General features: G+C 40.9%; 1 protein-coding gene across 4 annotated transcripts in view; it reads left to right on the top strand.

Moving 5' to 3' along the window:
* Positions 1-26011, top strand: part of Plekhm3 (pleckstrin homology domain containing, family M, member 3) — a 168893-nt gene that overhangs the window by 80021 nt on the left and 62861 nt on the right. For 3 of the 4 annotated variants that reach the window (XR_001174852.1, XM_013011283.1, XM_013011294.1), the window contains exon 6: positions 13602-13665. The exons of the other annotated variant lie outside the window; for it this stretch is intronic. Coding sequence is in view for 2 of the 3 variants with exons in the window: in XM_013011283.1 (XP_012866737.1) it covers positions 13602-13665 (64 nt within the window). In the remaining variant the exon portion in view is untranslated. The remainder of the gene's footprint in view (positions 1-13601; positions 13666-26011) is intronic. 4 annotated transcript variants of the gene reach the window in all.

Below are 26011 nucleotides of genomic sequence, written 5' to 3'. Positions count from 1 at the left end.
ATTGAGGTCAGTTAAGAGACTGTGAAGGAAAGCAAACAGTGAAGGTGGCAAACAGAGAGGAGTTGGGAGATGGGGTTCCGACACATGGTCCCTGTGCTCAATGCAGGCTGCACCAGTCATGGAGAGCCTGGCCATTTGCGTGGCCATTCCCTTTGACAGGCCTGTAAACATAAAAACATGGCAGTACCTATATGGTGGCTTTCTGTATATCCTTAGACTAAATAGACAAAAACAAAACATTTTTTCCATTACTCACCATCATTTCTTTTTTTTCTTTTTTCTTTTTTTTTGTCAGTCATGGGGCCTGAACTCTGGGCCTAGGCACTGTCCCTCAGCTGTTCAGCTCAAGGCTAGCCCTATACCACTTGAGCTACAGCGCCACTTCCGGTTTTCTGGTGGTTTATTGGAGATAAGAGTTTCATGGACTTTCCTGCCTGGGCTGGCTTTGAATCGCAATCCTCAGATCTCAGCCTCCTGAGTAGCTAGAATTACAGGCGTGAGCCACCGGTGCGTGGCCACCATCATTTCTTATAAGTACATAGTACTATTTTTAGAAAAAAAATACACCATAGAAATTAAACAGCCTTTTTTTTTCCTCCCCCAATACTAGAGTTAGATTCAATTTCTTACTTGCTAGGCAGAAACTCTACCATTTGAGTCGTACCTCTAGTTCTTTTTGCTCTGTTTATTTCTTGAGATAGGGTCTCAGTTTTTGCCATTACTGGTTTAGACTGTGATCCTCCTATTTACACTTCTTACAGTAGCTAAGATGACACATTTATACCCCACCTGCCAGCTTTTTCGGTGTTTGATGAAGTTTTTGAATCTTCCCAATCTCCACCTCCCAAGTACCTAGGGTTACAAGTGTGAGCCACTGGTACCCAGTCAAACAGCTTTTTTTCTCCTTCTTTCCCTCCCTCCCTCCCTCCTTCCTTCCCTCCCTTTGTCCCTTCTTTCCTTCCTTCCTGCCTTCCTTCCTGCCTTCCTGCCTGCCTGCCTGCCTGCCTGCCTGCCTGCCTTCCTTCCTTCCTTCCTTCCTTCCTTCCTTCCTTCCTTCCTTCCTTCCTTCCTTCCTCTCTACTTCTGACATTTTGCTAATTAATTGAAGACAACAGTCTCATGAACTTTCCTGGGCTGGCTTCAACATTTGATCCTCAGATCTCACCCTCCTGAATTGCTGGGAGTACAGGTATGTGCTACCAGCACCTGGCTAAAGCAGCTTTTTTAAATCAAGTAGTTTAGCTGGGTGCTGGTGGCTCACACCTATAATCCTAGCTACTCAGGAGGCTGAGATCTAAGGATCATAATTCAAAGCCCACCCTGATAGAAAAGTTATGAGACTCATCTCCAATTATCTCCCCCCCTCCCGCCAAAAAAAAAAAAAAAAAAGCAAACAGTCTATAAAAACTCATTTTTTTCCTTCATTTTCTCTTGGACCACTAAACACATCACCCAGACTGATGCCTGCTTGGTGCTATTCAGAAATCCCAGTTTAAGCCCCATTTTTCTCTACTGGATAATGAAATCATCTAGTCCAAAGAAATTTATATGGTTGCCTAGTATTTCTCATTTCCTGTCATTGAAAGTGTGATTTGGGGACTTGGTGTGGCAGGTAAATCCCAAGTTCTGTATGACAGAAACTAAAGCTAGTTTTTCTTCAACACCAGTTGAGGACAATAAGCACCATAGAATATGTTTCCCTTTGTTGCTTAGAGCAGACACAGGTCCGTTCTCAGACCTGTGTGTTTGACCAACTTCGTCTTTGGCTATATCATTCTGAAGCCATGCAATAGCTTGACTTGGGAATCTCAGGAGAACTGTGAAAATGATCCTTTGGCTTTCAAAACCATCTTTTCCTGTCTTTCATTTTATTTGATATTATTATTATTATTATTGTCGCTCGTGGGGCTTGAACTCTGGGCCTGGGCACTGTCCCTGTGCTCTTCAGCTCAAGGCAAGCACTCTACCGCTTGAGCCACAGCGCCACTTCCAGTTTTCCAGTGGTTTATTGGAGATAAGAATCTCACGGATGTTCCTGCTTGGGCTGGCTTTGAACCGTGATCCTCAGATCTCAGCCTCCTGAGTAGCTAGGTTTACAGGCGTGAGCCACCGGCACCCAGCTTTATTTGATATTATTTAGCATGAGTTCCTACTAAAATACAAATTTTACTGAGCAATAAGAACTTTCTGTCATAAATATTGAATAATATATATTATAAATATCCTGATGAGTACCAGAAAAAAATGTGTGTCTATGTGTATAAGCACCTGTTCCATCAGACTTTTCTTGCTTCTTCTTTATTCAAGCAAAATTTAACAACTTGCTGAACTCATATGCTAGTCCACGTAAATGTCACTTGATTAACCAAGATTTCTTTCTCACTCCTTCCTTGTTATCCAGGATTTTGTTTTCTGGGGAGAGATCATCTTTTTAGTAACCTCTCTGGAAGTAAAGGCTAGTCCAAATATTATAATGGGCTTTGGATGTCAAGTAACATCTCAAACTTATTGTATCCAAAATGGAGCTCCAGATATCCCTATACCCCCTACCATTGTAAGTTCCTCTCCCCCACAGTCTTCCCATCTCACTTAATGGCACCTCATACATCCAGAACTACCTTCTCAGCAAACCCGGTCAGCTTCAGTTTCAAATTATATGCACTCATCACCTTTGCACTGCTACTGCTGAGGTCTAAGCTGTCATCATTTCCAATGGTTACAGTAACTGTCTGTCTGCTCTAACTTAGGCCTCCTTCAGTCTGTTCTTAAGACTGCAGTTGCCCTTAATGTGTAAATTAGATTATGTCACATCATGCTTAAATAGCCTCACCTTTCACTCCAGTAAAAGCCAAGGCCCTATACTGACTTGTCTCCCATTCTTCCCTCGCTGCACATCCAAGGCTTCCCTGTCATCCCCTCTGTATGGAAGTTGTGATTTGTTCCTCCCAGGAGATATAAGTTTTACAGGTCATGGCTTTTAATCCCCAGTGCCTAAAATAGTACCTGATATGAAGTTGATAAATAAATGAATGAAATACCAAGATTCTGCCTGCTTACAAAAGATACGACTTAGCATAGAAAATAAAAATAAGGAAGTTATTCTTTATCCTACCACTTTCAATCCTTTCAAACCTCTTACACTGCAAATACTTAAAATGGTTTCATTCTGTACATAGTGGTGTGTGTGTGTGTGTGTACGTGTACGTGTACGCATGTACACCAGTAATACAGCTTCAACTCAGGCCTCACACCTTTGCTTACCTATTTTTGTTCAAGGCTGGCACTTTACCACTTGAGTCATACCTCCACTTCTGGCTTTTTCTGGTTGATTGAAGATAAGCGTCTCTTATTTTGTCTCTCCAGGCTGGCTTTGAACCAAGATCTTTAGTTCTCAGCCTCCTAAAGAGCTAAAATTAAAGACATGAACCACCAGTGCCCAGCTCTTTACATTTTTAACTAGTCATTTTTCTTAGTATGGTTAGACATCTTTTTATGTCACTAAATATTTGTCTAAAGCATCATGAATCACTGAGTGAAAAGTAGTACTTTGAGGTTGAGCATACCTACAGATCACTGATCTTAGCAAAGAGTTTTATTCAGTATAATCATCTAATAATAAACATCTAATAACACTCATAGAAGAATCAGTATTCTAAAGGGAAGCACTTAGACTGTCTGCAACAGACAATGCTATTCAGTATTATACATATTAATAAACTTTGTGGGAGAATCTATGGTAAGATCTGTATTAATTTGCTAAGCTATGTACATGTATGTCTCTACTGAAAAAAAATTTCAAAAACCTAAGAAGTGATTTGTCTTATTCTGAGGCTAAATGAAATATATATATGTAAATGATCAAAAATCATTTTCTGAGATAAAAACCCCACCTCATTGTAGGAAAAAGAACTGTATTCTCCCCTGTTTTAAAAAAATGCCTTAAGAATTTGAGCAAGAATATATTGACAGCTGTGATATAATCTGTCGCTTTTATAATCAGACATCAGAATAATCAGAGCCAAAATTACTTCCCAAGCATTGCTACTCCAGGCTTCAGATTGTTGCTAAGAAACTTAAACACAATTTCTGAATGGCCGGTAAAAAAAGACCCTTATTTCCTATAACTATCTGCCAAGATATAATATCTGATGCAATCTTACCACTTTTTGGACCAATGAGATTAGCAAAATGAGGTATCTAGAGAAATGATTGAAGCTTATTTCTTCCACGTGGGTTGCTATCGAAATATCTGCCTTTGATTTAAAATTGTTTTTCCATTAGCTGGGAACATTGCTGGACATATGAGTCCTGTCCACATCCAGCCTAATGTAACTATTTCAGGAAGAGTTTGCAGCTCAGATCACGAACACCAAATTGCATCTCCCTGGGGATGCATCCTAGTGCTTTTTGCCGATTTCGGTGTGGGTGGGTGTGCCCTCAAAGGAAAGATGCCAAGGCTCGCTAAACTCTGTACAAATTACCCACCCTGGAGCACATACTCCTGAAAAACAGTCGTACTGTGTGAATAAATGGCTTCCCTTTGCAAATTATGCTTTTTGTACCTGGAGCCATATTCTTCTTTAGGATCCTTATCATTTAGAATAAAATTCTGGAAGTTTACATTTGGTGTTATGTTACCATTTTGATTTTATGTGCATGAGACTTGTGAGTCTTTAAAGCCTTTCTAAGCTAAGCTATTTCCATGGTAAACCATTTTTTTTCTTGTTACATTTTAATCTTTTAAATCTTTAAGTGTCCATTGTGCATCTTTAAGAACAGAGCTTCATGAAGATGGTAATATATATTACTAAGCATATGAAACTCTTACAGACTCTGCTTTCTTCAGAGCCTGACACAGTTCCTTTTCTCTCATGAGCATCAAGGTTTGATGGGAGCTGAAATAAAGTCCTCAGAAATTCGTCAAGTTACACAAGCCTTAATTTATTTGACTTAATGTCATGGAACAAAATAGAATGAGGCTTCCCTTGCTTTTTTGTTAAGACTGCTGCCTTTGATTTCACAGGCAATTATCTCTGAATGTTTAACCCTGAGCACCAGCTAATATAAGATCTCTGCATCATACATGACCTTTTTCCTTTTCAGTTTTCCTCTTTTCTCACCTTTCTCATTAGAGCAATCTATAAATGAAGCCGATGTTACCTGCCTAGTGTGTCAGGCAGTTCTAAAGATGATGAAATAGAAAACATTGACTATGGATATGATAGTGCTAGTGGATTTTCAGGAGTCTTTAGTGGGTTTTTTCATTTTCTTTGGTACAAGGGAACATGGTACTATCACCTGCCAGTGATGTCATTTCCTTTGATGGATAAGACAAATGCAGAGTTGACTCTCCTTATCTCTTTTGTCCTGGACTGACCAGATGAACTTGTCCTGGCATGAGCAAGACTGCACATGTGGTTGCCTGCTCGCTGTAGCAGTGCTGCCAGCCCTGATGATTAATAGCATTGTGGTGCTGCGAGGTCACTCTTGATGCACCGAAAGCCTAAGTATGGCAGCCTCATCAGAAAACAGAAGACAGTGACCTTTTGCAGCAAGGATTCTGTTTACCAACAGACTGCTAGGTCAGATAACCTTCAATTTGTTTGCAGTTTAGGAATCCTGATATGGTAAAGTTTGAGGGTTACATTAGAGAAATTAATAATGGCCTTTCATATAACATTTTCCTTCTTCTTCCTTCTCCTCCTCCTCCTTTTTTTTTTTGCTGGTCCTGGGGCTTGAACTCGCCTGGGTGCTGCCTCTGAGCCTCTTTGTACTCATGGCTATCTATCACTTGAGCCACAGTGCCACTTCCACCTTTTTCTGAGTAGTTTGTTGGAGATAAGGGTCTCACAGACTTTCCTTCCCCAGCTGGCTTCAAACCACGTTTCTCAGTTCTCAGCCTCCTGAGTAGATAGGATTACAGGCATGAGACATTAGAACCCAGTTCATATAACATTTTCATAAGGGCATGAAGCTTTTCATTAAGAAAATAGTGTGTGTGTATGTGTTTGCAAGCATGTTATTTGAAAGAGCTTCTGGCTGGGTTCACATCCCACTTCCTGTAGGCTTTCCAGGCCAGTCTCTGCTAATTCTCCATACTTCTCTGTCTTTAGCTCCTGTTTCTGTACTAGATTCTTTACTTTAGCATATAAATATGTCTCTTCCAAGTCTTCCAAATCTCTTCCATTAAAAAAAAAAAGGAACCTTTTCTTAGTTCTATATCCTTCTTTAACCATGGCCCAATTTCTGTTCTTTCCTTTAAAGTTAACTTCTTAAAAGAGTAGCCCACAGTTCTCACCCCTCTACATTCTGGCTTCCCTCTTTCCCTTGGAACTACTCCATCTGAAGTTACTGATGAATTCTTGTTTATCAAATCGTACAGACACTTGCTTTTAGTATTTGACCTCCCTACTGCCTTTAATGTCATTGACCCCACCTCCTTCCTCCTTGAAATTCTCTCTTTGGCCTCCCTCGTTTAGCTCTTCTGCTTGTCCTTCTCCCTGTCTTGCCCCTGCATTATTCTTGACTATTTGCTCTTTACCCAGGTTCAGTCTTTTCCCTTTTCTTTGGTGTGCTCTCCCTGGCCATCTCTTACTCACCCATCCTGAGATCTCCTGCCTGGACTCAGTGACTGGATTCAGGTGACTCCAGTTGGATGATATCAGATGATACCAGAACTCTTCCCCCAACACCAAGCTATACTTTCTCCCAACAAAACAACTCCTCTTTCTTATTCCTAGGTCAGAAAATGGAACTGCAGTTCACCTATTTGACCTAGAGAGAAAACAAAATAACCCAGGCTTCCTCCCAGCTTCACTGTTTGCTCACAGGGCCATTTCTCCAACCTTTAGTTGGACAGCCCCTTTAGTTGTATTTAGGCCTTCTTCATTACTCACCTAATTCTCTAAAATAAAAGGAAGAATAGAACTCCCTCAGTCTCTCCTTCTGTCCCCTTGTGTTGTTTTTAGTGTCATGAAACTTCTGAGTCATTCTCCTGCTTGAGTCACTTCTGTGTTACTTCATGTTTTAGAGGGCAGACTTAGTTTGGCCCTCAAGACCCCTTTGACTGGCTACAATCTGATGTTCTAAGCTCATACTCTATGATGTGCCCCCCCAAAGTGTGGACATTGTGCTCCTCCCCTAGAAGCAAGTCCTCACAAACACTGTACTTTCTCTGGCCTCAGACCTCCTACCCTAGCTGCTCTCTACACCCGAATGCTGTCCATCCTCTTCTTTCCATTGGTGACTTGTCAATTCTTGGAGGCCATTTCTGAAGTATCCTGACATCTTCCCTCACTCTGCATATATGTTTATACACTTAAAAAACTTATTTTTCCAAGTTTCCAGAGCCCAGCATATTTCCTGACAGGATCTACATATCACAATGAAATGTGTGCTGATTTTAAATTCTTATTTTAGGCTCTTAGCTATAGTGACAAGTTATAGAGGTTTGTACTCATTCATGAGAAATGACATGACCATAAGAATTTTTTTGAAAAAGAATGTAAATGATTACCCATTCTTTATTGAATGCATTAAAAAAATTAATGCTGATGTGACTGTTTTAAAGGAATATCTAACTTTGCTTCCTACACATGAATGGCTCCTCCAGCAAAAAATGTGTAGTGAGCCTGGCACCAGGGTCTCACACCTGTCATACTAACTACTAGCTACTCAGGAGGCTGAGATCTGAGGATCGAGGTTTGAAACCAGCCTAGGCAGAAAAGTCCCTGTGAGACTCTTATCGCCAGTGAACCACTCAAAACCCAGGAGTGGCTCTGTGGCTCAAGTGGTAGAGTACTTGACTTGAGAACAAAGGGACAGTGTCCAGGCCTGGAGTTAAAGCTCTGCAACTGGGAAAAAAAAAAAAAAAGACCTGTAGTGACTTTGTCTCCATCTTCTTTTGATCAGATCTGCCCCAGGCAAGAGCTACCTGAGCAGGCCTTGGATATCTAGATTTCCACAATTCCAAGGAATCCCTGCTTCTTCAGTCTATTTTCTCAAGGCCTCTGGTGTGATGGGCCAGCTTGTAGGACTTAAGCCACAGCAGGAAAAAGCCCTGGGCATTACCCAGATGAAATCTTGCCACATCCTGAGCTTGGCTTTTATGTCCTTATTTGCCCTGTCATTCCCCAGTGGTTAGTCTGCCTAAGGAGATATTCAGGGAATATGCTGCCAATTCAGTCCACCTTTAGGGAAAGAGGAACTAGCGGCAGTGAGCCCTTATCTGGCCCTGCCAGGGAAATCTTACCTCCTCTAAGCAGAAGAGCATAACCCTACCTGGAAATACCTGCAGAAAAATCTCTTTCTTCTTTTATATACATTAAAAAAGCATTGGTACAAGAGATACATTTTAATACCTCCCAGTTGTCTCTCTCAGGAAATTTATTCTCCCATTTGACATCAGTATTTTTATGCCACAGCTTCCTCCCAGGAGAAGGGGAGCTGATTGGCGTTATCTCTCTTAAAAATCAGTATTTTTAATGGCTACCACTAAATCTTCTGGATATAACATCTTCTCCGGACACAATAAACTCAAGTCCTGTGTCTTTTCTGCATATATTGCATTTTCCAGTGCTTTGTGTCTGTCATGACTGGTTTCATGTAAATTACAGCATTTTAGACACTGAAAGTGATAAAGGAAATAGTAGACAAAGTGCTTTGGGAAAGGCTTAGAATCTCGTCTAAAGGGAGAGGGAAAATAAACATGTGAGATATATTTACACTCTTAGCAGTATAGCTAAACAAATACATAGCTAATTTTAGCTGTACAAACAGTGTTGAAGGAGTACGTGAGATGACTGTGGCCAAAGTTGTTAGTGGTTTTGAGAATAATGAACTATGCTTGGAAGTAGAAGGACCCAGTAAGGAGCAACTAGAAATTCTCTTTGCTGCTCATTATTTATGTTCACTAAAGTACTCATCTCTAGTACCTCATGCATACATTTAGGCAAACATACAGTAAGTTTGGCCAGATGACTGAGTATGCTAGTTATCCAGTGGGGTATGCCAGCAAGACTTGGTTTGTGAATTTGTAAATAATTCTTGTGTCCTAGCTACTTCAAATTATAGAAATTTTTAGGATTTTAGATCAGAGAGAAATATAAATAGCAAAACATGGCTGATCTGCTACCCTGCATTTGTCCCTGTTAAAGATCATTTTAGTCGCCTTCCTTCTGACTCTGTCTCCAGATGACCTGTGTTCCTATAAACCACAGAAGTAGGAGCTAATCTTGAAATTACTTTCCAGTCCAGTTACTTGATTTACTATGTATGTGTTCCTTAGCACTATTGCCATTGCTCTTATTTTACTTTATTTAAGGAAGTTCATTATTAAGCAAGTACCTTTCCAAAAGATTATTCCTTCCTTTCAACCACTCTCAAATACCATCTTCTTCCACATCAGAGTATTGTGCCATGTACTGTGAAAAAAAACTATGTCCTAGTTTTTCTCACACACACACACACACACACACACACACATATATATATATATATATATATATATATATATATATATATATATATGCTGAGTCTTAAGGTGGCTTAAGAATCGCCTCAGAAATACTTAAATATATTCAACCCCAACAATAAAACAATGATCTGTAAACATAGTATCGTATACTGGATTGAATCCTGTAACAGGAAAAGGAAACAACTAATGAAATCTGACTAAAGTTTATTAGCTAACATAGTAGTCCATTGCTAAATCTTGACCAATGTTCCATGGTTATGTAAGACATAAACATCAGAGTATAAGTATATAAGTACTTTACATATAAGGAGGAAATTGAGACAGGAAGTCCATGTAAAGGTCCTAGTTATTTTCAAAACTTAGTTTTTCAAGCATGAGAAAAATTTCAGAGCACTAAAGTGTACTTTTAGATAGCTCTAGATATAGTGACATAAACAAGGTAAATAGTCTACTCTGACAATGCCCTGCCTGCTTCTTCAGTTTTCTTTTTCCTTGGTGCATTCTGTCCACATCCATAGCTCCAGCTAGCTTTTTATGCTGATGTCAGAAGTGACACTGGCTCATTTTCACCTCCTGATCTCAAATAAAAAACAGACACAAAGAGAGAGGAACAGAGAGGAGGAGAAGGAAGGAGGGAGAGAGAAAAGAAGAGGCAGAAACCACACACACACACTCACACAGAGTGAGTAACTGGTTCTGTATTGCTATTGGCCTAGACAAGATCTTCATGCTATAACCACATTAGATGATCAACTCACACTTACTTTCCTCCTTTTTTCTATCTCCAATCACAACAAGTTATGAAGAGCACAGACCTTTGAATCCCAGCTTTTTTGACCCTAGCACATTAGTCTTTGCCTCTCAATACATGTCTTCTTATATAAAATAGAGCCTAAATTAAAGTGCAAGACTGTTATGAGAACTGAGTGAAGTGATATATGTCTAGTGTCAAGTTCAAGCTGGGCACTTCTCATTGTCACTAGAGCTTAGTAATGTACAGTGACATGAGGAATAGTCTCTTGGTCAATCATGCCTCCGTGTGTGGTGTGTGTGTGTGTGTGTGTGTGTGTGTGTGTGTGTGTGTGTGTGTGTGTGTGTGTGAGAGAGAGAGAGAGAGAGAGAGAGAGAGATGTTTATTGAAAGTGGAGTTTAATCATATCTTTTGATCCTTTTAAGGATCATTCCACAACAGGGAGCATTATTGCAGGGGAACTAAAACTACATGAGGGAATTGCACATTTTCCCCATACCTCACCTAGCTGCACTGGGGTTGGGCTATAATTTCTGAAGGTGCATCTTCGAACTATTAGAGCTGAAGAGAGCCCAATCTCAGGAACTATATTCTATTTTCTAGAATATAATGCCCTTGTCACTTAGTCTATTCCCATTCCTGTGGATGAAGCCCTGTTTTTCAACAGAATTCTTCATAGCTCCAAATTAGAATGCATGAATCCCAGTTCTTTATGGAATAAGGTCTTTGTCTGATTCAATATACTTTTCTCAGTGGTTTGGTATAATATCTGTAACATAGTATGTGCTTAATCATTATTGAATAGATGAAGGATGAACAAGTTTAACTGTAGGATTTGATGACTAATGCAACCTTAATTGAAAAACAATAATGAATTTGCCCACCAATTAGATATTAGGCCAGTGAGTTCTATACCTTGATTATCCCAGTCATTCAGAAAGTTTTTGTTTTATTTTTTGCTTAACAGTGACTTCTGGGCTCTACCACATCTATATCCCTGTCATTTTCTACACTTTTCCCAAGTGATTGATTATAAGATAGCCAGGCTTAGGATCTACATTTCAAATTATGTTCCCTGTGCTTAAGTTTTCTATTTTCACATTGACATTACAATTATCAGTTTGTTTATGTGTCTTTCTGTCATTTGACTTTATGCTTTTTTGAACTCAGATACTGGGACTGTCTTATTTTTTTTTTTAAGTTAGAAAGATTTATTGCCATGTGAGATCTCAAAAAGGGAGGCCGGTTTGGGGAAGAGCTGGGTGGCGGACAAATCCAGGAAGCCTGGCATCACATCCATCCTCTAAAGTGGGATCCTCCTTGCACAAAACAGCTGCTGGGGAGCCCTCCCTTCAGCAACCATTCCTATTTTGTTTTGCCCCCGGGGCTTAGAGGCTGCAGAGCTTGAAGCTCTGAGAAAGCCATGTAAGCTTTCTCTTTGGGGCTGGATGCTATAGATTTGGTGCCTGTGGAGGGAGAATTCATGCCAGAGAAGTTGTATAAGACTAAAACAGACAAAGCCTACCAGAGGTCATAAGCTGGACACCCATGAGCCAGATTTCTTTCCCCTAAGAAGGTCACACAGCCTTTTTGACCTGCCCTAAGTGTACAAAAAAGTGATAATAGTAATTGCCAATTTTTTTAAAAAGCATAAGATTTCATATCAAAAATGTGGAAAATTGACCTTCCTATAGGAAAAAAAATTGTGTTTGAGGACAACTTTGTTATTCTCAAAATGGCAGCCCCTGGACCTGCTCAAAGCAGGAAGGGACAGACAGACTGGACACAGCCTGAGAAATCACATCCTCAGCTTGACGCTGACCTTGAGCACTGGGCCCAGGGCACAGGTGACTTTTAATATTTATCTGGGGATAAGATGAGGGATATTTATCCTGGCCATGAATACCAAGGAGTATTCAGCACAAAAGAGCAAGTGGAGACTGGAGGTCGGAGGCTGGAATCAGGTTCTAGAGGCCCTGATTTGTGTCTCTTTCCTGGTTCTATTGGCACACTTGAATTCGTTTAAAAAAAAAAAAGTGTCATTCTATAATAAATCTCGGGGCTGGGAAGGTGGCTCAGTGGTAGAGCGCTTGCCTTGCATGCATGAAGCCCTGGTTCAATTCCTCAGCACCACATAAGCAGAAAAAGCCAGAAGTGACTCAAGCAGTAGAGCGCTAGCCTTGAGCTGAAGAACTGAGGGACAGCGCTCAGACCCACAGTTCAAGCCCCACAACTGACGAAAAATAATAATAATATAATATAAATCTCACACAAGAGCCAACACCAGTGTCTAGTCTGTCTCTCCAGGTGCACCTGAGTGGATGTGAGGTAAAATTAGAAAAGAATACAAATTTAATCACACAACGGTTTTTTGCTGGTACTGGGTTTTGAACTCAGGGTCTGGGCGCTGCTGGGACTGTCTTATTGACGAATGCTTACCTAATAGGAGGCACAGTACAGTCATAAATGTTAGCTAAATAAACTAGTAGTTTCTTTTAAGACAGCTACATAGCACCACATATGTAACATGTGGTACCATGAGGTACCATGCTAACACTATGAGGTTTGTTTTGGATTTGGCTTTTATGTGTGGGTTTTCTTACCATCCAGCCTCAGTCTACTCCACTCTCATAGTGATTATTTTTTTTCCTATCTATTAACTGTCATCTATCCAGATGCTGTAAGCTAACAGCAACCAAAGATACTGGACTTCATCTAGGATTCGAAACAGAGAATATTTTGTACCATTATTCCCATCTGTTCCTGGGTTCTAAAAATTCCCATAGCTATGCATTTAAGAGGATAGATCATTACTGTGACATTCGATACCACTGGCCCCCATAATGAAATCCAAACATACAAAGACAAATATACAGGTTTCCACTGCAATGCTTCTCAATTCCAAAATCCATTAACTTAGGTATTCAGTATTCCAACTAAAAAGATGTTGAGAGAGATCAAATTCAGTCACCCTTGTTATACAGTGTTGAAGCTGAAGCCAGATGGGTTTGGGACTTGCCCAAGTTCATACAGCTTATTAAGGACACAGCTACCATAAGAAACCAGATACTTTGGTCTTCAGCCTTGGACCACTATATAGTAATTAATACACACATATTCCAATATGTATATAAACATATATGTACATAAATTAGATTATGTTAGAAGTGAAAAATCAATTTCTGGATTCTATTCTGGTATTTGTGTTAGAAAAATAGCTGAGAAAAAGATAGTATTACAAGTTTCTCAGAGGGTTTGGAAGTAGGAGTAGTGGTAGAAAAGTGGGAGGACTGAGGAAAGGAATTCTTGAATGAGACTGCAGAAAATGTATTTTGTAACACCACAGTTCACTTGTGTGTCTGCCCTTGTTTTCAGAATTTTCCCCAGAGAATACCTCCTTCAGCAGATCCACCTGTACTCCCTGGCTGACTTGCAGCAGGTAGGTGCTGAGGGGCCGTTCCACTTGTGTTTTCTTCCCAGGGAGGTCTTTGGTCATGGTCTTGGTACCAAACCCTACCATGATTGTGGTAAGTTTTCATCACAATCTTGATTAATTATTTTCTGATGGAGAGATGCAGTGCTTTTCCCACTTCTTCAGAAAGTTAAACATAGATCTACGTGGCCCAGTGATTCCACTCCCAAGTATAAACCCAAGAGAATTAAAAACATGTGTCCACATGAAAACGTGTATGAAAACATGGCCAAAGTGTCAGAGGCAGAAAAATCCAGAGTTCAAAGCCAGCCTGGACAGCATAGTGAGACCCTGTCCCAAAACCAAACAATAAAAAAAAGAGTAAAAATAACCCAAATGATGAGTAGATAAATGAAAGATTATTTAGCCATACAATAAGACTTGGGTGAGCCATAATAGGAATAAGGTATTGACACATGTCTAACATGTGGGAACCTTAAAACCATCATGCTTAGTGAATAAGGACAAATAGAAAAGAGTGTGTATACCTAGATTGTATTTAAACAAAATGTCCAGAATAGGTAACTTCACAGTGGTAGAAAGTAGCTTAGTGGTTTGTCAGAATCTGAGGAAAGTGAAGGAATAAGGAGGGACCAGTTGTGACTGGAAAGGGATTACTTTGGGGTTCATGAAGATTTTCTGGAATTAGGTTGTGATGATTGTTATACAACTTTGTGACAATACTAAAATTCAATGGATTGCTTATTTACTTATTTATTTTTATTTAGTCAGTCACGGGGCTTGAACTCAGGGCCTGGGCGCTGTCCCTGAGCTTTTTCACTCAAGGCTAGCACTCTACCACTTTGAGCCACAACACCACTTCTGGTTTTCTGGTGGCTAGTTGGAGATAAGAGTCTCAAGGACTTTCCTGAGCCAGATGGCTTTGAACTGAGATCCTCAGATTTCAACCTCCTGAGTAGCTAGAATTACAGACATGAGCTACAGCACCTAGCCAATTGTTTACTTGGAAAAGATAACTTCTTAGTCGTAAAGTAACATGTGCTTATAATAATCTCAGTTAAATGGGAGGTGGAGACATGAAAATCAAAATTCAATGTCAACCCAGGCAAAATAATTTAGCAAAACTCAAGTTGGACATAGTGGTACATGCTTACAATCTCAGCTAACAGGAGACAGATCTTGGTCCTGGCAAAATGTAATACCCTTTCTGAAAAATAAAGCAGAATGCACCAGAGGTATGTCTCATGTGGTAGAGTGCTTGCTTAGCAAGTGCAAAGCTGAGTTCAAACCCCAATACTGCCGAGAGAAAGAGAGAGAGAGAGAGAGAAATGAATTAAAATAAAAGGGTGAATTTTACAGTATCTGAATTATATTTCAATCTTTTAAATGAGAAGAAAAAAAAGTTGTGAAAGTCAGTGAATGTATTAAGCCATCTGAACAAGCCAAATAGTTTAATAACTTTTAAACATTTAATAAAACACAACAGAGCATCTGAGAGTCAAAAATCATCTTTTTATGCTTTTATTAGTACTTGCACTTTTAATGATTGACTAGGTTAGTCCCTGGAGGAAATCAAAGTTTTGTGTGTTCTGTCCTAAGTTCTGGTATGTGGAGCTTTGGTTAATCATTTAAATCAACAACTCCCTAAGAAGCTGCTAGACACTAAATGAATGCATTACTTTCCTTTCTAAATAGGCCATGCTTCTTTTAAGAGCCAATTACAAAAATAATTGTGACAACTTTCCAAGATCTCTAACGGCTGGGACTCAGTCCTCTTGTCTTCTTCCTAGTTGTTTTAGCCAGAAGAAATGAGGTCATCTTAAAAACTGTCCATTGTCTTCCTGTCATTTTTCAGACTTTAAATTACTTTTCAAGGCTTCTTGTGTATATTTTTTTAAAAATATATTATTTTAAATTAAGACTTTTGTGTTCTTTTCCCTCTGGAGATAGGACAGTTATTTTAAATGGAAAATGTATTTTACAGTATTTAGTTGGAGAAATCTGATTTCCTCCTGTGTGTCAAGTTGAAAACTATTTGCACAACTTACTTTCCTCCAGCTCCTTCAGCCCTGCCCAGAAAAGCAGAGAGCTGCTGGCTAGGGTGTAAGGGGCTGTATTTTAATTACTCAGTAGCATTCAACAAGAAAAAAATGACTTAAAGTATCTGCTATACATCTCTCTGTTTTCTAGCTGTCTGTCTGAGCATAGTAGTGCAGGGCCCAGCTCATCACTTGAGAGGTCTGCTTAAAGGTAGCAAACATTTTTGTACATGTAGTCTGAAATAGATGGATGGGCTCTAAAGTGAATACTCTGAGGAGTGCTAATATCAGATGAAGAGAAAGAATCGAGTAATCCCATATTCTTTTAGGGTATCAAAGTAGTGCATCCAATTGGAATAATAAAGCCTGCTTTTTAAAGCTTTCCCTGCTGTCTTTTTTCTTTCTTTCTTTCCCCCTTGTAATAATCTGACCACACATGCCATGCAGCTTACTTGAGTTAGTGGCCGTGGTGCTCTTGGTGGGCTAGGCCATTAGCCCCCAAAGCCCCATAAGCAGCTTAATCAGTTTCCAGCCTAGGTAGTAAAGTGATAGAGGCAATCAACAGCTTATCAAACTCCCTGTGGGCGGGGTGGCTAGAGCTCAATGCATCCATTTACTTAGCTGCTCACTCTAACCTGGTTCTTTGTGCCTGGCTTTCAGATCCCCAAACTTATCATATTTAGAGGAAGTTTAATTCAATTATTATTTCTGCCTGAGGTGGGTTAAATTAGATTTTTGCTTTTGATCTGACGATATCTTGGTTATCAGCTCTAAAGAGCACCCCCTCCCTACCCCTCTGCCCCATCTGCCTTTGGTCTCCATATAAATGAGAGCATGTTTTCTAGGTCAGCTGTTTCTGAAACATAGGAAAGGACAAGGAGAAAGAAAAAAATACTATTAAAAATACTATTGTGAAAGAGCATATCAAGCTCATAGGAACTCTTCCTCTTCCTAACCAGCTCGGCCACCAACCCCGTGTGACCTGTACCATCTCAGTCTCTCTCCAGCGGCTTCAGTTTGCTAGTAAATTACTTTTCCTTGTGAGATTCCACTTCTCATTCCTAAAGGCTTCAGTTAAAGCAGACTATTCTGTTTTATAACTATAGAAGAGGAATTTTGGTGTCCATATTTTACAGATGAAAGGAAGAGAAATTAAACCAGGTTATTGAAGTGTTACAAATTCTGAACTACAGTAGCATGATATTCTTCCTGAATGTACAGATGACTTTCTACAGATTGCTCTTATAGGAATTTAATTTTTCCAATATCTTTTATTTAAAATACAGAAGGATGCTGGGAAGGTGGCTCGGAGAAACACAGTAAAGAGATATTTATAATCTATACAGAATTCTAAAATAATATAGTATTCAAGCACTAATAATATTAAGAGTTGCTGGAAAGATTCTAATACCAAATAATTTTAAAATGCAACTTCTAGTAAGACACTAGTGGATCATGCCTATAATCCTAGCTACTCAGGAACCTGAGATCTAAGGATCACGGTTCAAAGCCAACCTGGGTAAGAAAGTTGGTGAGATTCTTATCTCCAGTTAACCACCCAAAAACCAGAAGTGGTGCTGTGGCTCAAACTGGTAGAGCACTAGCCTTGAACAAAAAGATCTCAGGGACAATGCCCAGGCCCTGAGTTCAAGCCCCATAGTCAAAGAAAGAAGGAAGGAAGGAAGGCAGAGAAAAAAGAAGGAAGGAGGGGGGAGGGAGGGAGGGGAGGGGATGGGAACAAGCAACTTCTTTTCTCTGGGTTTGTGTTTATAAATAATAAACCCTAAAGTTTTAGCAGATATACCAAGTCAACAATTGGAAGATTTCAAACTACCTTGATGCATCTTTTGTTATCTTCAAAACAATCCCCCCTTCTTATTTTTACTTATCACTTCTTTACATGCTTTCTGTCTTTGTGCACTTGGACATGAGAAAATCAGTAGCAAAGGCCGGCAAAGGAGACTTTCTGTTTGCTATAGGAGCTACAGTTCCCAGCACCCTGTCACCAGACACTCGTTGATGAGAGCCAGTTATTGGCAAAAATTGTACTGGTGCTAAGTGCTCAGTTGTCTATTTTACCTGCATTTAAGTTGTTCTCTAAGTATTAGTAGCATGCACATTGAAAAGGTAGTAGCTGACCAGCATATAGTCATTACATAACTAATCAGCCGTCAGGATTTAGTTAGTGGTTAGGTACGATAGAGCCAGAGGCCCCTCTGGCCTAGTGCCAGGGCAAAAGAAAGAACAGCTTAGGAGGACAGAGCCTCTCTAAACCCTAGGAATTCTGGGATATACCAGCTTCATTCATTTCTTAAGTTTGAGATTCTAGATACATTTTTGTTCAGTAAAAAAGATTTTGTCCCAAAACAACCCCACATATTCAGTTCATACACTTGCAGTGGAAATCAAGAGAACATACTATTAATTTTTTCCCCAAAAGAACATTTATAAACAATATGCTTCGGGAGGTGTATGTGCATGGTAAGTTTTCTTTATTCTTTTTAACTGACAAAGCAGTTCCTTATAAAAGATGAGCAGGCACTTCTAAAGTAGCTATAAACAGATGGACATGTATTAGTGAATATTTTTAATGGGACAGCTTCTTTCTGGGTTTGAACTTTAAGAAGAGGAGGGAGAACAGGATCTGAATTTTATTATTTTCATTCTATCCAGTGTGAAAATCCATGGGAAAGCTTTGGATAGCACTGTACTTAAAAGATACATGAATGAGATCACAGGATTAGTCCTGTCCCCTCAAAGCCAGGGCTTTCCCCTTTCCCTAGTGAGACATGATGAAGATGCCTTTACTACTGTCCTCTTGGCTCTTTTTAACAATGATAAAGAAAAAAATAAGTGGTTCCAACTTTTACCGGTAGCCAACATTAGTAGGTATATTACTGTTCAAAATTTCTTAGGTGTTCTTATAGAGAAAACCAGAAGCCTGGTTTACAATGCTATTCCTTATACTGTGTAAATGATAAAATTCTTACTAAGTTCCTTCTGCTTGTTAAAAGAAAAGGTCATATGGGGCTTCTAAATTCTGACCACCTGTGCTCTTGTTACAAAACCTAAAACACTTTCTAGTGACTAACTCTTCTGATGTTACCTGGCTTTAAGACATGTGTAAGTCAGGCATTTGTACATGGTTCTGGAAAAGGGCTACTGCTCAGTCCCATGGGAGTCAGTTGGTTAGAGCAGCCCCTCCCATTACCCACTATCTCACCCCCCCACACACACACCTACACACCTCTTGTGAGATAATCTTAGGAGCTGTTTGCCCACTACTTACCTTCCCTGGACCCTAAAATGTCTGAACTAACCTCTAGGTTAAGGCCCAAGAAGAATCAATGATTACTTTGGCACGAATTCATTTTTCTTATTAATAAGTTAAAAATATAGCATGGTATTTTAGGACAGAGACATTTGAGCAGATTGGTTTCAATGAAAAAAATGATAGAAAAGTCTTGAATATGGAGTAAAGTTGGGAAGTGGGAAGGGTGCCAAAGGGGAGGACCCACAGTGCTAGAGATTCCTGAAAAGAGAGAGTAGTAGACAAACACACTGTGCCCTCTAGAGTTGCCTGGACTGGTCCCAGCTACTTGTTTCAACCCAAAGCAAGGAACTGACATAACTCATACAGCATGTATGCATCCATATGTATATACTATTCTGAACTCATTAGTGCTCTCCCTCCAAAAACAAGAAAACACAGTGATTTAACATTAGCCCCTAAACAAAACAAAACTATAGATGTTCACCTGTTAAAAGAACAGCTTGAAAAATCAGCTTTTAAATGTTAGAATAATGGTAAATTGTTTAATGTTCTGAACTTTTGTTGTTGTTCAGACAGGGTCTCACTATGTAGCTCAGCCTGGACTTGAATTCACAATTCTCCTGCTTTACCCTCATGAGTGCTGGGATTTCAGATATGTACTACCATGCCTGACTAATGTTACAAATTTTTCAACACCATTAAATGTTCTGGAACAGCTATCTTTTCACTGAGGGTTTTCCTAGTTCCTATGAGCATGGAGATTAGGAATTGTGTGACATAAATGTTTGTCACAACTGACTTTTGCAGAAATAATGCAAATGTTCCTAGTGTATTGTAGTTCGTAAGATCACCAAACAGTAATATACAAAGCCTTTCGAGACCATCCTTGAAGTCTTCTTCAAGGGTGCTATGTGAGTTCTTTGCCTGGCCTGTCTAGCACACAGATAGAGAATCAGAGAATGTCATTTTCTGTGGGTACACTTCACAGAGTCAGCAGACAAAGGCCAGGCCTAAGTGGGCACCCAGTGCAGCTGCCCTTTCACCAAAGCACTAACAGGTGATGACCTTTATTCACACACTGGTTGACATCTTTGAATCCACAGCCCACAGGAGCACAGCGCCTCAGTGCCCACAACCAAGTCACCAGTCCCCAAGCCTCAGGAGCCCAAGGAACTTGTATTCATAGCCTCTCAGCAGCGGATCCCTCCGCTTTGTCCACCCAGGCGTTAGCAGCCTGGATGACTAATTAGGAGCATTCAGATTTAACAAGCAGAAAAACAAAGCATGACAGTTCGCTTGTGTTGTTCCCTGCCCCAGGCCTATGTCTGCTGAAGCCGGCTCTGCCTTCAGAAACCCCTGCACGCACTCGAGAGTGAGGCGGGAATGAGCCTCCATTAAAACATCACTAAGTCTCTGTTAGCTGCTTTAGCCAGGGTTGTTCCAACCAATTAATGAGCTTGGAAATAAGACCATACGTTATTTGGGGAACTAATTGTGCCTTTTAAGTAAGTGAATTCTGGGGGTAGGGAGGGGGACGGAATGGAATATGCATGTTTCTCTTAAAGGCCTTTCTTGGGTAGAGGAAAGGAAAAGAGTGTTATTCTTTGAAGGATCAACTGGTTGGCAGCAGCAGATGGAAAGCCGTGCTTCTTGGGGGAGCAGGTGTCTCTGGAGTAGATGCTGAGCAGCTCCTGCTCAAGCTCAGACTCCCAGGCTATTTCCCATGTTGTGGGGATGGGGGTGGGGGTGGGGAGTAAGAAGAATAAGTACAACCAGGTGCCAAGATGAGGCCAGACCAGAGGTCTTTGGGCTGCAACATTTTCAGACCTATTTTGTTGTTGTTTGTTTTTTGCTTGTTGAATGTTGGAATCTGCACTCAAGAAGAGAAAAATTAGGATCTACTTTTCAAACAAAAGCATTTCAAAGAGTATATGAACATATTTTAAAGCTACCTCGTCTTGTAATAATAGCATCTCGTATCTGCGGATGGCTTTATTATATTCTCAGACAACTTTGTACAGCAAACAGGCCTGTCATTGAAGAATACCTCCATGATGGACAAAAATACCAAGACTTAGAAAAGTTAGCCAACTGACAGAACTGCACAGCTTCTGCTGAATTCAGACTGAGGGCAGCGGCGTTCTCTGAGCCCAGGCAGTTCTTCCTCTGTACCAAATGTGTGCATGTGTATAAAGAAAAACAGGTAGCCTATTGGCTAATCTCATGTTGTCATGTTTAGGACACAGAAATAGAAAGGAAACCAGAAAAACAATATTTTCAAGAAACACAGGAAAAAGGAAATAGGAGGACAGGCATATTTCTTGTAGCACTTTCTAACCGTAGCCTGGGAGGCATCAGAACGTATGTGTGAGACACTCAGGGGAGGGCTAGGTGCTCCAGCCAAGTAGTTTGGTGTTTTCCTCTCACGTTTTACTGTCCTTAGTAAAACTTCTTTCTGCCACCACTTGTCACCATGAGAGAAACCCCAGAGGTCCTTTTAGTTCTTTCTATTCAGCTTAATTTAACCAATATGTGTTGCATGCCTCCTATGAACCAGATACTACACTGGGAAGAAGGAAGAGGCAGCAATGAGTTGGTCTGTTTCTGTCCTGGCTGAGAGCTCACAGAGGCAAATGGAAGAGTGTTTTAAATTTCGTTTTAGACAGTAGCATTGGACACTGGATGCTTGGAAAACACATCTAACCCACGATGGCAGGCTCTATTTTGCAATGATGTCTGAAAAGTATCTCCCATTCCATATGCCTTTCCTGCACTGTGGTTTTGATACCTCCCAGCAAGAGGTGGAGCTTTATTCCTTTCATTAGGTCTGGTTGGGCCTATGACCTTGGCAGTGTTGCTATGTAAATATCCATCACAGCTCACAGCCCAGCTAAGCTATAGCTGGCACGTATCACTTACCACCAGATACATGAGGAAGATCCCTCCAAATGACTCCAGCTCCTAGGCTTCAAGTCTTTTTTAGCCAGGATGCATATGAGACTCTAGGTAATTTGGAACAGAGACAAGCCATCTCTGCCATGTCCTGCCTGAACGGACCTATAGAATCTGTAAGCGTAGTGAAATGATTGTTCTGTACCACTAGATTTGAGGTAATTTGTTTTGCAGCAATAGTAATCAGAACACCCAGTTAAATGGCTGTCAGAAAAAACTTCCTAGAGGCTGTGCTTATACATTAAGATGTGGAGCCTATAGATATGAGCCAGGCAGACAATAGGAAGAAGACTTTTTAAGGTTTGGTAGTGTCAAAACTTTCAGTGACCTAAGGCATGATGAGATGACAGCAGGAGAAAATTTTCACACTGACTTTATCATTTCTAAAGAACATTCTGTCTGCATACTTCAAGATTATATGGATAAATTGTCTCAACAAAACATTCATAGAATGAATATGATGATGTCACTGTACTTTGCTCAACTGAAAGATTCCACCGCGGGCCTAGAGCTGCAAAGAGTAGAGGTTTTAATCTTTCCATCCCACTCATGCACCTGAAACGCGAGCCCAACTCTGTGTCATCAAATGGCTGGCTGGGCCTGTTCTCCATATTCATTCAATCACCTGCAAATATGGATTACGCACATACATTATGCCAGGAATCATGCTAGTCCTGAAATTGTGTGGGCTTACTTCTCAGCAAAGGACCAATGAAGCTTTACTCACACAACCCAACTCTCACTCTACTATGGACCAAGAGCTTCTAGTTAGAAGCTTCACATCATTCTGTTCAATCTAGTGATATCCAGTAGGATTTACCCCTGAGATCCTCTTGCCAGCTACCCACTACATTTGCAGTTGTTCTTCATGGGCCAGAGGGATAGCAAGGCCTTTTCGAGTTAGATGTTGAGGGCTAAGAAAGTCTTGACAGTAGGAGCCAATAGGGAGTCAGGGCATGTGATCATTCTATAGGCCAGCATTAGCAAGTGTGTCTGAGCTGACAGACACCATGCATGTCTGCCTGTGGCAGACTGCAGTCCTGTCTACACTTGGAACTGGCAGCTTTTTCAACAGTTGAACCCCTGTCTTTCCAAAGCTGACAGGGACAGCTTTTCCCATTGCTATTCCATTTTTAATCTTAAATTCCCATTTAATACTAGTGACATTTGCTCTGACTTTAAGCTAGCTTAGGGATCAGTTGTAAGAGTGGGAAGATGTTTGTCACATGACAAACAGAAAAGAGGTACATGGAGCAGTCATGCTGTCAAAGTATTTGTCAGTCTGAGCTTTTCTAGCAGGTTTCTGATCATTCAGAAATTTACTCTCTTCCTGAGTCATTTATATATTCATTCACACAGGAAGAAAGTGACAAACAGCTCGTTTGTAGTAGAGGGCAGGAGTGCTCTCTCAGAGCACATTCTTCCCCCAGTTCTGTGCTGCCGTGTAGCAGCCGAGCCAACACATCCTACATTTTTTAAATGTTTACTTTTTTATTGTTATTATAAAAGTGATGTACAGAGGGGTTACAGTTAATGTCAGGTCATGAGTACATCTCTTTGTGGACTTTGTCACTCTTTCCCTTGCTCTCTCCCAGTTTTTCTCTCCTGGCCCCATCCTCAACACATCCTACATTTTGAAAGAGAAATATAACTTTAGATGAGATTCTGCAGAGATGGACAGAGTGACCTCAATGTCTGAAGCAGGCCCGAGGTGATGATTCAGGTTGAGACAGGAAACCCCAGAGCATCTCCCCCAAAGAGGGCAGCATTACTCAGTGGCCCCAGAGTCCTTTGCCTTGCCCATTTCCCCAAGAGTAGCCGGAAATCCGTATTTTTTATGTGAAATTTCTCAATATTTAAACACTCTGCAGGCCAAACAAAACACAGCCACTGGTTTTGACCTCTGCTTTATAATAGAGAATGCCTGCTTTTGTTCCGTCAAACTAATGAATGCTCAATTACGAGAAGGAATTTGGAGGTTAGGGTTAGATTGTGTTCATCAATGGGCTTGCAGACCCCAGCCCAAACTCTTGAGATACTAATTGACAGACTTGCCCAAGCTGACAGCTAGGCCCTGGAAGTGGACACACACAAGGAAGCAGACCAGCCATTCCAGGTCACTTTGCAAGGTCAGGGCAACAACGCAAACATTAGGAAGGCTGAAGACAAGGGTCAGGTAGCAGCAAAGAAGCTGAGGCCGTTCCTGAGGCCGTTGGTTAATAAATCATATTTGAAAGATATCAGCAGCTCCCTCTCCTGGCATTGCTCTGTGAGGTAGAAAATTAAATAGAAATCAAACTTAAGATGGCTGTCAAAAACTTTTAGGAGAATAGCACACTAGTGTGAGGCCAACATGTACTGAAGTTTCTACCGAGAGCAACGGTCTCCAAAAGGTTGATAATACATCATACTGGGTACCATGGAGGGACTGGCCACTGCAGCGCCTGCATGCTAGAACTTTGGGACTCCTTGCCCACATACCCAGTGCCCTGGGTAACCCTTGGGCAAGTCACTTCTGATGCCTCAAGCACTTCATCTCTATCCCAAAAGGTTACTTCAGGTTAGTCCAGGTAGAACACTTTCAACTTGCCAGATACGCAAGAACTGGCGTAGGGGATGAAGTTTTGCTAGTGGCACAACTGCTGGCAGTTATTGGAAGAGTACATGGCTTTCTGAGGGGTTCTTTAGCATCACCAAGGTGCCTATCTGTCTATGGGCATTAGGTCCCCAGGAGACACAGAAGCAATTCTTACTGTCTCCTAGTTCTGTCCAGCCGATGTGGCAGGGAATGTAGGCCATAGGAAAGTCCTGAGGCTGCAGCTTCACAGATGGAGAGACAAACAGAAAAGCCTGGGTGGACCCTTCCTGCCTCCAGGGTGATTCTGAACCACATCTCCCTCATGGAGCCCTGGGGAGTGGCCCTGGAATTGCATCTTCCCCAGATTTAGGGGAGATGTGCTGTCTGTTAGGCTTTGCCAAAGTGTGTTGGGAGCTGTCCTCAGCTCCCTACCTCCTCTCTTGCAGAGAGCACTCTCAGTTTGTGGGAATGGTGAATTTGGGGTTACTGAAAAGGATGAACACCTTCCACACCTGTTGGTCTCAAGGATGCCCACAGAAACAATGAGGTCCATTGGTATATCCTGGCAGAGGCACAAGATAACTGTGGCCCAGTACCTTTTCAGTTAACCAGGCGCCAACTTTCTGTAAGTTTGGTAGAACCCTATAGTACACACTTTTTTTGTGCTCTAAGGAAAACCACTGAGTCCGTACTGCTTCTTCAGCTACAAAAGAGCCTTGCCAGCCTGAGACGTTGGCAAAAACAAAAAGAAGCCCTGTTCTCCCCACTTGCAATTACAGTTTTCCCAGCTTGTAAAGTGCACAGAGAATTTGCAGAACATTCTTCCCAGCAGTGAGGGAGCTGCCCTGCTGGGAGAGTAATTGGCTTTCTAGCTTCCCCTAACACTGAGGTGGAAAGGAGCAGGACTGAAGGGCCTTTGCTCTTAGAATTAACTGGTGCTGAATTGTGCTTGAATTCCACGCATCTCCCTGAATGCATGTGTTCCATTAAGTCTTGGTGAGAAGTGGAAGTGCAGCTTACCTTGGAAAATATCCCCATCTCTATCACTCTGTCATCACTTCATAAAAGCTTAAAAGTTTCTTTCTTTTTAATGGTTGGTTTCTAGTTGTTTTTTGTTTGTTTGTTTCATTTTGTTTCCGGTCCTGGGGCTTGAACTCAAGGCCTAGGTGTGGTCCCTGGGCCTCTTTGTGCTCAGGCTAGCCATAGCTCCACTTCTGGCCTTTTCTGAATAGTTTATTGGAGATCAGAGTCTCATGGACTTTCCTGCCCCGGCTGGATTCAAAACACAATCCTCAGGTCTCAGTCTCCTGAGTAGCTAGGATTACAGGCGTGAGCCACCAATGCCTGGCTTTAATGTTTGTTTGAAAAATCCACCATGTGTCCTTTATTTTTTTTCTTTTTTTTTTATTGTGAAAATACTGTACAGAGGGGTTACAATTACATGGGCAAGATAATGAGTACATTTCTTATCAAGCATTGTAGCCTCCTCCTTTGTTTCTCCTTCCCATT

This window comes from Dipodomys ordii, unplaced genomic scaffold (assembly GCF_000151885.1).
Source record: "Dipodomys ordii isolate 6190 unplaced genomic scaffold, Dord_2.0 Scaffold1, whole genome shotgun sequence".
NCBI lineage: Eukaryota > Metazoa > Chordata > Mammalia > Rodentia > Heteromyidae > Dipodomys > Dipodomys ordii.
Note: the sequence above shows the minus strand (reverse complement) of the source record. Positions and strands in the feature narration are given on the sequence as shown.